This window comes from Acanthaster planci, linkage group LG18 (assembly GCF_054643075.1).
Source record: "Acanthaster planci isolate LZ-2023a linkage group LG18, COTS_SCS, whole genome shotgun sequence".
Lineage (NCBI taxonomy): Eukaryota > Metazoa > Echinodermata > Asteroidea > Valvatida > Acanthasteridae > Acanthaster > Acanthaster planci.
Window position 1 is genome coordinate 10,889,582 of NC_141794.1, and position 12,017 is coordinate 10,901,598.

The 12,017-nt window shown below is 42.3% G+C and overlaps 2 protein-coding genes across 4 annotated transcripts; one reads left to right on the plus strand and one right to left on the minus strand.

Annotated features, from left to right (window-relative positions):
• The first annotated feature begins 1,976 nt into the window (after positions 1–1,976).
• On the plus strand, positions 1,977–5,521 carry LOC147796216 (monocarboxylate transporter 13-like). The gene is made up of 4 exons (XM_087148552.1): positions 1,977–2,247; positions 2,857–3,082; positions 3,797–3,940; positions 4,559–5,521. Exons 1-4 carry the CDS (start codon positions 2,167–2,169, stop codon positions 4,720–4,722), a joined length of 615 nt encoding a protein of 204 aa, XP_087004678.1. The 5' UTR covers positions 1,977–2,166; the 3' UTR covers positions 4,723–5,521.
• Positions 5,522–6,230: 709 nt separating this feature from the next.
• LOC110978736 (IQ motif and ankyrin repeat domain-containing protein 1-like) lies at positions 6,231–11,984 on the minus strand. Of its 3 annotated transcripts, none has more exons than XM_022233972.2 (6): positions 10,284–11,984; positions 9,864–9,976; positions 9,313–9,415; positions 8,591–8,725; positions 7,992–8,120; positions 6,231–6,576 (listed from the first exon to the last, which is right to left on the minus strand). In XM_022233972.2, the coding sequence occupies exons 2-6, from the start codon at positions 9,898–9,900 to the stop codon at positions 6,426–6,428; spliced, it is 555 nt and encodes a 184-aa protein (XP_022089664.2). In that variant the 5' UTR covers positions 9,901–9,976; positions 10,284–11,984; the 3' UTR covers positions 6,231–6,425. The 3 variants fall into 3 exon arrangements, with proteins under 3 accessions (XP_022089664.2, XP_022089663.2, XP_087004679.1); XM_022233971.2 differs by having other exon boundaries at positions 10,230–11,984; XM_087148553.1 differs by having other exon boundaries at positions 9,864–11,984.
• Positions 11,985–12,017: the final 33 nt, after the last annotated feature.

The window sequence follows — 12,017 nt, forward strand, 5'->3', positions numbered from 1 at the left end:
GGAAGAGATGCAAGGTTTGACCAAGAAAAGAAAGAGAAAGGAAAAGCTGGAAAGAGATGCAAGGTTCAAGTTGACCTAGTAAAGAAAGAGGGAAGAAAAGCTGGAAGGAGATGCAAGGTTTGACCTAGAAAAGAAAGAGAGAGGAAAAGCTGGAAAGAAATGCAAGGTTTGCCCTAGAAAAGAAAGAGAGAGGTAAAGCTGGAAAGAGATGCAAGGTTCAAGTTGACCTAGTAAAGAAAGAGGGAAGAAAAGCTGGAAGGAGATGCAAGGTTTGACCTAGAAAAGACTTTGACTTTTCCAATGGAAACTTTATTTCATTCCATTGAAATGAACAAAAATACAATAAGTTACAAGAAATTAGAATATTTACACATAAAAGATTTGTTAGAGATACAATATAAACGGTAACAACCGTCAACAGATGAAATTATTACAATCGAGAAGAAGACATGTAGGGTAAACAAAAGAGAAAAACAACAGCAGCAAAATTTAGTCAGGAACATTGTACAATACATGGGAGGAAATATACACTATTGACCAAGTAACTAATGAAAATATTCTATGTGGCTCGGGGGGGTGCTAGAAGGAGAGGTGGAGGGCCTGCGTCAGGAGGCAGAGGGACTACGGCCCTTGTCTCGCCGAGGCGAGCAGCTGCTCCGGACTCAGGCCGGGCTGAGAGAGGGGAGGTGGGAGAAGGGGCGGAGTAGGCTACCGGCATCTCTGGACGTGGGCAAATTTGCCCACTGCCGTGGCCAAGCTTCTGGAAGGGAAATGGGAGGGGGATAGAACAGTAATTAGATGAGCCTTTTTATCCTACGATTGACCACAGTAAAGAGGAGCCGTTAATATAACAATTATCTAAGATTTATAAACAAGGAAAAAGACACGTAAATAAGGTTAAAAACAGATGGCGTGAAAAACACAAATGAAGAATGAGTACAAACAAGAAGTTACTAAATAATCATAAGAAGACCAAGAATCACAAATTAAAGTACAAAAAGATCATTAATTGGAAAAAATATACCAACAAGATCATTGACATTGAAATTGAAATGTAATCAAAAGTTTGTAATCAAGGACAGAAACAAACTGATGAACAAAAATAAATTAAACGAAAAGACATACAACAGAATTGTAAATGAGAATTAAACTAAAACAAAGGACTGACAGGGGTAAACGACTACACATTTTATCAGAGAGCACACTTGGATGAACAGAAATAAAATACGTATGTACGTTAAAGTAAGATAATCAAAAAAAAAGAAGGGGATACACAGAGAAAATTGTAAATACGAAGACAAGCTTTTCTAAATTTCCACACATTAGTTACTCGTTTAGTAGGTATAAACGAAGGCAGCATTGAAGGGAGGGGAGGGAAGAAGGGTAAAGGGAGGGAGGGAAAGGGGACTGGGGATCCCGGCATCACTGGTGTGGGCATCTTAGACGCCCACTGTCGGGAATCCCCGGTTGGGGAGTGGTAAGACCGCCGAAGTTTTGAACAAAAGTTTTCCGAAATAAGGTGTTTTTTTTAGTAATCTTGTAGTGTGGACACTGGGTAATGACTTGGGGCTTCGCCCATTACATTGTACATGTATATACCGGTACTTGAGCGCATAGGCCTATGCATCTTTCAAATTTGGGACTTTTACTTTGGTAAAGTGCCAACGAATGTTGTATATCGTTTGTAAACCCTATCTAGGTACCCTTCTGCTAACACCGATTTTAGAAGCCGTTTTGTCTGTCGTTAGGTGGCGTCAAACCCTTCAAGTTCAGGCAATCGTGATCTTCGTGATCTGTCTGCCGCTCGCCGTCGTCTTCAAGACTCCATCGCTGCGTCCCACTCGGCTGGACAGTGTAGCCGAAGACGCGGGCACCCCAGCCGAGCAGGAGAAGCTGAACATGATGAAGGTGGGCGGGGCCCCGTCGGCAGAGGGTGACGAGAACAGCAACCGGAAGACGGAGCTTGACGGTGAGGAGGACGCATGCTTGGAACCGGACTTGGCTCAGGATCAGTGATCCGGAGACTGTGCCTCACCGGACGGTAATGAGGAGCACGAGGCAAACTCTCTTACCGAACCCGTTAACTCGTCCGAGAAGACTGTTGAAGACAGTGAGGGAGGGGGAAGGCAGAGGTACCCAAACACGTGGCAGAAGTACGTGAGGTTGATGAAGGACCCAAGGCATGCGTTTTTCTTCCTGGCCACCCTTGCAACAGCCCTCTCGGTCACATTTAATGGAATAAACTTGGTAAGACGTAGAGAAATACCGACGAAACAGACATTGGCTGAGAAAAGACAAAGTCATTTCTCCGTATCAGATGCACCTGTCGTGTTAGCGGTGAAATGATGGAGATTGTGATTAGTGGGAAGTTGGTGGTGTAAGATTGAATTGTTGTGGTGGAGACGAAGCTTGACATAAAACTAGTCACAGCACCTAATCCAGCAAAAATGAGACCAAGAGGTCCCCCTCCCCACGTGTACAATCGCTTCACACACTATAGACTATTGTTACCTAAAACATCCCCTCTAGATGTCGGAAAAGAAATCTTCAGATTCCAGTGAGACAATGACCAACACGGCGGGAGGGGGGTTCTCTCCGTCTCATACCTTGCTTCATATGACAACACCAGTGACAAGTAACGGGATGAACAATGGCCAAGGCATGTTTTGCTAGTTTTGACCTGAATGTTGGTTGGAGGTGTTGTGTTGGTCTCAATACCGTAAAATCGGTGCTGGCGACGGAGTTTTTATGGCAAACGGTTAGACAAACGAGGATGACGATTACGATAAAGATGATATTGTCGTGCTAGCAAAAGTATGCTTTCAAGCGTTCTTGTCTTTACTTAATCCCAAACAGATTAGCTGTATGACAGTAGGTGGCATCCCAGAATCTACTGCGGCCTTGCTGATCACGTTGATGTGCATCGTTGATTTGGTCTCCCGTTTCTTCTTTGCATTTACCGGGGACTCTCTCCCGTTCCAGCGGATCTTTCTCCTCGCCGTGGGATCCGCGTTCGGGGCCGCGGGATCATTCCTGCTGACGAGGGGAACGTCGTTGTGGATCTTCGCCCTCTATGCCGTTGGTAAGTGCCACAGATGTCAAGTTTGTGGATGCCTCAGGAAGTCTTGGCTTCAGTTTTCTGGGGTGCTCTGGTATCCAGACCACCAAATATGGTAATTCATGCAATGGCACGCGCACGGCAAATGTAAGAGGTCCAGTTCACGCCGTGCTGAGTTGGGATGTTGTGGCATTAAATCCTATTGCTGTCATGGCAGCTTCTCAAGTATGTTACGTGAACGAGCGGTCAGTCTTCCCAAATCTTTGGAAGAGTGGTTGCAAAAATATTATTTTAAACAGCAGGTCCTAGCTACGACTTTTATAGGTAGTTAGAAGAGGGTTATACTTTTTGAGACAAGACTTGCACTTTACAATAAAGCGGCATGTAATACTAATTTCGTTTACCTGTTTTCTGAGCACACCAGGAGTTGAGATTGTCTGTACCTGAAATATTGGGATATTGACTGTCTACATTTTGTACAAATACATGTGTTTTCATTATAGCGCTAGGCCTACATGCAGAACCTTTCCTTTTTATTCTTAGCTGTGATTGCGCATTGATGTCACAATTTGAAGTATGAAGAGTCGATCAACAAGAATCGACCATCGAGAATCGATCATTTGACAGGTTTCCTGTCAAATGATTATATCAAGCAGTAACTTTCGTCGCTTTTTGATGAATGCATAAGTCCAGTCCTTCGCTCTTATTGTTTAAAAAATCTCTACGTTCATCCTCAAGTTGCAGGGTTTGTGCGTTCCATAGCCTTCGGCCTTGGCTGGGCTTGTGTTGTCGACCTCTTCGGCGCTGATAGGACAGTGGAGACGCTGACGTCAGTTCAAATCTCGTACGGGATTGGCGGTTTACTGGCTTCCTCTGTAGCAGGTAATTCTTGCTCTTGCTATGCGCTTCTCCACTATGTTGCTTATTGCATACAAAGCATGTTTATAATTTAGTGGTATCAACGTCTTTGCTTGGGCCCTTGCGCCAGGGCAAATCCATGCTTAGAAAGGTCAGACTTCAGACCAGAGACCGTTATGGGTATGGTCGGCATGACCAGTCGTCCAGCCTTGATCGGTCGCTACATGCCACCTCGTATGTATAACTTACAGCCAATACCCAAATCGGATCGCCAAATATGTACAAACTTTCCATTTTTCAAAAAAAAAATACACCACAGAGTGTCATATAGCACTTCATGTCGCAACTCGATACGGCCTTGACCCTTTGAACTCTTCCGATTTGGAAAGTAACAGCCTGGATGTATTTCAACAGATCTTTATGAATGCAAATGCAGGGTAAATTTATGCCGTCTTCGGTGTAAATGTTTTATGATAACTGTAAAACAACTAAGTGTGGTGTCATGTTCACATTTCCTTAAAATTGAATTTGGCATGCGCCCCTCTGCAAACCACATCTGGGAACGATTGGAGAGTGAGACCTCGAAGTATTATATTCGATCTGCCTCTGATAATAAGGTAAATCCTTCATTCGCTCACGCAGGCCTTAGCTACGACCTCACGGGCACCTACCAGACCACGCACTTCATATGCATGGGACTGTGGGCATTGTCGAGCCTATGCTACGCCGTCGTGCACCAGTGGAGTCGAATCACTTCCTGCAGGCCGAAAGTCAACCGACCGTCACATCTTGCCACTTTGAATTAAAACACACTGTATTCGGAACTTTTGTACGTCTGATAAAGACGATGGCAACATTTTGGAGCCACGTTGGTGGCAGCTACAGTATTACTAATTCATGCCAAAGTATAACATTTAAAATATAACACTGGTGAACTTTGTTTAAACTGTTTGGGGACACACGGGCTGTGCAACCGTTCGGGTACATGTACCTAAAATCGATGTTGTGTTTGCGACTTCTCTTACAATGTATCTACGTTAGTACTGATTGGTATGGGTATATGAGAGAGCACGCAGTGTGCATGGCCTAGGGTAGGAGGTATGATTGGTTGCAGCCTTGGGTAAGTCACTTGTATAGTCTCATTGTTTCTCTCCGTCTAAGGGCGGGTACCTTTTCGAGAGTAGAGATGGTTCTCGGCTTCTCAAGGGACAGCACTGAGCTTGATGCTTCCCGTGGAGTTGAAGGTGGTTTAGGGAATATTTATAGGGCTGGTGGGCAGTTATAATTACGATAAAGCACTGAAGAACCAGCTGTGATGGATATGTCTGTTTATTATTTTATTTGCTCTCATGAACATCCAGTTAAGTTGCTGAAAATTGAGAAACGCTGAACTTTCAATCATGCTGTGCCAGTGTAGCGTTTGGCATTTTCTTTCAATAACATTGCTAACTTAAACTGTATGTATGTAACTGTATGGGTTTTTTATTCCAATGCCAAATAGTATAGTCATGGCAAAAGTGTGAATGAAATAAAACAAGACGAAGCTTCGATGCTAGTTATTCCAGCATAAAAATAAAATTGCCACTGAGAAGGTTGAAAGTTAAATTTTAGATTTTCTTTTGTCGTTGATTTTTGTCTCAGTTGTTGATAGTAGAATAGAGATATCTGCAGTAAGCTTTTTTTTAGATTACAAATATTTGGGAGAGAACAGTGTCTTCCTGAAATGACATCACAACCACAGCATCCTCGTTTGTCACAGAAAAGGTGGAAAATTTGAAATTTTAAAAGCAATAGTATTAACTAAGAAACGGTGTGTCGATCATTTAAAAACAACAATTTGTGTAAAAGAGCGTTTTCTCATAAACCCTTTAATATGTTGAAACGATGAACACAATCTGGTTGTTGACTAACATTGTCGTGAGGTTGATTTTTTAACTCTTCTGGATGGCAAAAAATACCGTGTGGCCATTTGTCCCAACAAATACGTCATGAACATTTGATTCTAGTCCTGCATTTCCAAATATTGTCCCAAACGGTTTTGTTCAAGACCAGCCTCATTTTGACTTTTATTTATTTATGACCATAAATTAATGAAAATAGATTTGAAATAGGCCCTAATGATAACCAGCGCTTCCTTTAGCTGTAGGAACATAAAATAGGTGTATTTACCCCATGGTCTGCGCACCTTATTGTTTCAAGTGTTTTTTTTTTACGGTTTGGTACAATTTTTTTGCCATATTTTCTAAGGATGGCAGTCACTGATTAAAAAAACCTTAATAAAGTCGTTTTTATGGAAAGAGAACACAACCACTCGTAGAATTTGTCTGCTTTATTGCTGGTTATTGGTATCAAATATCTTTGTACTCCAAAGCTATTTATATTTCAAACTAGTCATCTTAAAACAGAAGAAAATATTCGGCTCATGGAAGGGATTGCCGGAGAATGTTGCGTTCCGCCTGTTCTAGTCTAACCATGTTTCTGAGGAAGAAAGACCTCTCATCTTGTGGTGTCAATTGATCTCGATCACGAATGTCTTTATCCGCAGTGGAGACGGGGGAGCTATCTTGGTGGTAATTACAAACAGGAAGTTGTCGACCTCCGACAGGAAGCAATCCGCCTTAAACTCTGGGCCATCCGTGTCTTTGACCAGGGACAGGTACCTGTTTGTGAATGTGGGGTCAAGGGAAGAGGAGCGAAACAGGAACTGTGTTAATGCGAAACCTTGCGTTATTGTTTGGGATCCCTCTGTCCACATGGACAAAGAGGCTTTGCGTGGTAGCCATCTTGCAGGGAAGTTCTTTTGTTCCACAGGGAACATCCTTTGTGCATACCCTGTGGAACTAAAGCACTAGCCTGCAAGATGGCAGCCGCGTAAACCCTCTAATGAGTCGTTCCCAAAGACATTTCCACACAATAAATTATAGATAATTCAAAGAAAACTCCCAAAGAGTCAGAGAAATTGTGTCAATCAATGCCCTCCCAAGCTTTCCTTCTGACGACGTCTTTAAGAAGGGCACTCGGTGTTAGGTTTAACCATGGAGCTATTATACACGTGTTTAGTACTTCCATGGTTTAACATGTTCCATCCTTCGTACTTCATAGAGGTGACATGTAAACCTTTAACCCCCTAAAGTCCGCTGAAAATCATATCGAAATTGCTGGGCCGAAACTTTTGAATTAATCTTTACTTCGGTGTACTGAGTAAAAACAGGCAAGGAAAGTCAAAAAGGAAAAGTATGATCGGTGCTGGGGACTACAAAAAATTCGGAAACGAGAAGAAAGTTTGCAGGCCTATCACTGTGAATTTTCTTTACAAAATGTGGCCAAAATCTGCTTTACACTGTAACCATCTCAATGAAGCTGATGTAACTGCAAGTACATGCACGTATAGAAATTTCCATGTACATTATTTATGTTTCTGGAGCGCATGATGTCATGGGGGATCTTAGCCTTTTGGCCTTTTGCAGTACAGCTTACAGTCAGCGTGAAATGCCCGGCGCCAGCGCTTAGCTATATCCCTACAGAATTCGGGCTGATGTCTGAACGCAGCAGAGTGGGACCTGCAGTACACTGTCAAAAGAATTTACCCCTCGGCAAAATATTTCAAATTTGGACGAAATAATCACGGCGTTTCAGAATAGTGCGCCTCCAAGAGATTGCAACGAGTTGACCGATCACAGTGCGCAAAATCTGTCGGCCAAATGCGCGTCTGGAACGGGTCGTCAGATTTCGCGCCTTGTGACTGGTCGACGCGTCGCAAACTCTTGGAGGCGCACTGCTGTGAATCGGCCCTATTGTGAAAGACCAGTGTTAGAGTCGAGTACAGCACAGTGAATCTTTCCACATCATCATTTCATCTTTTTTCCCAAGACCATTAGTAGCTGGGCGAACAAAGGACCGCTTGGGTCACACTCCATCCGAATAGCTTGCCACTTTGGCTTCAAACCGGATGACTTATGAATGACTCGAGAAGGGTTCTTGTTGGTCTTGTGGAGACTCTACAACAACATGTGTTAAAAACCATCAGTGCATCATCATGATGTATAAGTCACACTTATTATTTACGCATGCTCACTTTTCATTCTTCATGATCTCCTTGGAGAGGATATCATCCATCAGTCCCTTCTGGACTTCGTCGAATTTCGTCACGCAGACGTCGAAAAGGTCCGAGTCCTCTAGATCAAGAACCAGAGGCTTCCCGTATCTGATGAAGGAAGAAAGACAGCATCTTATCCCCTCTGAAAGAAAGTAGTTTGTTAGTACCTTATACACTGCTTGCGCTGAAATCTGAAGCGCCCACAAGGACATACATGTATATGGAGGAATTGGTGAATGGGAGAGGGGAATGGCTGGCCATGACTAACCCCTCCCCCAAAAGAGCGATTTTTTAACAGTATGAAAAAGGCGATTGGAGCACATTTACTACTAAGTTCTTTTCCAAAGTGTATGACACGCCCCAAACTCTAGCCTTATCCCCTGAAAAGCGCATGATATTGTATATAAAGAAATTCCTAAATTCCAAGGCCACCTTCAACTTCTCCCCTCCCCCCACAGAATTTGGGTCAGGACCCACCCTTGTGCAGAGTTAGACTTGCGTTCAAATTAGGTGGGATGTCAAACGCTCTGCTTCAAGATTTAGGAGCTTCGAGAATTTACAGCTCGACAACAGTTTACCTCAATCCTGCCAGCACAGCCCGCCGGATGGTGTTCGGCACAAGGTCATTCGGAGTTCTAGCATTGAGCAGGATGGCGTCTCGATACTTGAGGAAGGTGGCCGCGTTGCCAGTCGGGTCTAACACCACCGGCCATCTGCACAAGGGTCGAGCTAACCGGTCAGAAAATGATAGAAGCCCCAAGGAGGAGGTCTGCGGTAGTGGACCTACTTCTGGCCCTTGAGCCCGCTTTCAAAGGAGTGTATAGTCTATAGATCTATATCTATCTTTTGATTATAAGTACGTAATGATCACCATTTTGTACGGCTGCATGTATAGCCTAAACGTACGTAACTCTTGGTTGTAGTTTCTCACTTCATTTGAATCTCAGGATTTGATGACTCGATTGCAACCTCTGCATACAGTGTTGGGAGAACCCACAGAAGCTGATAGAAAATCTGTCTACATTGCTCTTCCATTTTTGTCTTTCATAGCCTGCAATGAGTGCTTCAACAAGGGTTTCAAATTGGAAGTGGTCATTGTTTTGTTAGTAAGCAACATAATTCTGTCTTAAATAATTGTGGTGTACAAACGAATTGCTTGCGAGGGAATAGTCTTAACACCTGTCACTGATGTTACAGTCAGTAGGACCAATGAACAAGCGCCCTCTTCCAGTTTTGCCTGAACCCAATAGAAAGAACATTCTGGGTCAACAGTGGATACTAATTCTATGGTATTTCCTACCTTCCAGATTTTTTGTAGCTTGCTTCATTACACAGTAATTCATTGCTGAAGTCACTGAACTTTATTGATACCCCGAGATCTGAAGACTTCTCAACTTGCACATCTGCACTAAACAAAGACACATGTATGACACCTCACAACTGTTTTTGCTAGTTTTTTGGGCATTATGGTTTTTATATTCGGTTGATAGTTTTTCGCTTCGGGGGAGCTGTTTTGACTTTTTTTGTTATTTGGCGTTTTTAGCTACTTCATTTCAGGGATTAGGGTATGTTGAGGACTCTGTACTTGTGCACTTTGTATTTGGCATATAATTATACAGTATTTCTACTAACTTACATCCTAAAAAAATATTCATTGTGTTGGTGACGGGAAGGCAAAAACAACATGTGGTAAAGCGGTGTACTTTTGAATAAAGTGCAATAACAAATTTGGAGAGTTGTTATCTCGGTCTTGGTTGAAATCTTACGAAAACGTGCAGCAGCGATACATAAAAAACAAGTCGGGAAATAATTTCTCACGAATAAAAGGAAGTATGAATTTTGTTATATAACCTTTCTCAGTCGAAGCTGCTGATTTTTTTGGAGGCATGTTGTGCACTGTTCTCCCTCTTGGTGTTAAGGCTAGGTAGTTTGATTGATGACACTAAATTATCTTCTTACTTGAGCTAATGAGGACAGAGAAAGACAATTAATGTGCTCTGTAACGACCAACTCGATTAGTTTTCTGTAGGACAATGCGGATCAAGAGTTGACCAATACAGTGAGTCTGCATCGGGTTTTACTGCGCATCATACCAGTCAATCAACTGGTTTACTTTCATTCAGTTCCAAATTGCGTGTACTAAAGACAGGCCTACTTGATGTTGATTTTATGCCCCCTTCATAATTAATCCAATCCTTCAGTTTCATTTAATCTTACCTCACTTCAGAAGGCGAATCTCAACACCTTCAGCAATATTACTGTTGTACTTACAGTTAAAACAGCTTCATGAGTTACCCAGGCAGCACAAGAAATGTGTGTGACTTCTTGTCTGATCAGAGGACGTGCTGAAGCGGCAAACATGCACGCATGCCTAGCTCATTTTAGTGTCCTGATATAAAGTAAACACCAAGACAACGTTTCTATTTGTACAACTACGGAGCTATACAACTCAAACAGAATAGGGTTCTTCACTTTCTTTTTAAGTGCTCCATGTTCGTTTGCAGTGCAACTACCCCATTACGAAACACTTACTAATCAATACTAAGCCTAATCGCGAAACCTGGATAATCGATGGCTATATGACTGTAAAGTTTTTCTTATTTTTTTGGAGAGAGTGGCAGTCTGCAGGAAATGGGCGCAAGGGGTATATGGGTGGACGATATCCATTGACCTTGAGGTGGATAACCTTGGTCCGCTTTCCTTTTTTTTTTTGCGGGGGACTTGTCCAAACCCCAACACTGATTTGTTGATAGGTCGATTGCAGTGGCAAAAATATTGCCTATGGACCCCAAAAGCCTTACTTCATCAGTCGGAAATAAATGTTCGAAGTGTTCTTTGCTGGACGCTATACTAATTTTCCCCTTTACCTATTAGCAATATGAAAACAATAACAAGTCCAATTTGAACAGAGAAAATATCGAGGCATTCACTTAGGAAACACAGAGTTTTTCAGACTAGTCAAAAAAGAGTCTGTGCGGCATAGAGTGTAAAGAGGCCCCGGCATGTCCACATACCAAATTCTTCCGAGGACAAAATTTCAATGTATGCGACAATCGTGGTTTCGGTTTCATGCAGACCTCTATGAATGCAACTCGTACGTCCATGTCAGCCATGCAAGGAAACACTGTCTTTAACTAAACTCCGAGCTGAATAGGTATTAGTACAGCATCAAAGCAACAGGAAAAGATTCGAACAAGTTGGCAGTCGCTTCCTTAAAAAAGAGAAAGAGAAAAAGAATCACAAATCTAGGCCTGATTGCTGGAATTGTAACGTTACACATGAATCTTGGACAGCTTACCTGTATGGATAGCAAGGTCGCTATACTGACAATGCAGGGTGGCATTTGATGTTTTTGTTTGATTTGGTTTGTAATTGGTTCAGTTTTATCGCTTTGGGTTTGTTTTCGACAGTCCTTGGACAATATAGGTTGAAATTTGCAGGCTGTGAATAACCTCGAAAATCTAGACAATAAAATATTTCACAGCTTTGTAAGTCACAATATTTCCTCATATTTTGATCATTTTCCTTTCAATTGCTGCAAAGTTAAGCAAATGACTCGAATTTACGGCAGAATTAACCTATAGTCTTGAAACCCATTGCCACTTTGAAAGTAGCTACGGACCTACTACACAGTGTGCAAATTAGGCAGGTGTGTTTTGTCCGAATTTCTGAAAAATACGAGCTCGCAGTCCTGCCAGAAGCTTCCACTTTTCGTTTTTACACCCCCAGTTGACTGGCCTTTAAGTAGTAAAAAAGAATTTTGGCCTGCAACCTCAGCAATGGCTAGTGGTGGATGTGGAAATTCTTAACCCAGACTTTGTTGCATTGGGAGATAGAATTTCATGGAAACACAAGAGAAGCTTTAACACCGAAAAAAAAAACCAAACAATTACAAATGGTAAGAAGTGTCCGATTTCCTTAGAATCCATGAAAAAAATGTCCAACGGGAGCCGTTTAGTTCAAACCAAAGAAACAAATTTCTAGACTGCAACATATTGGAAGGAC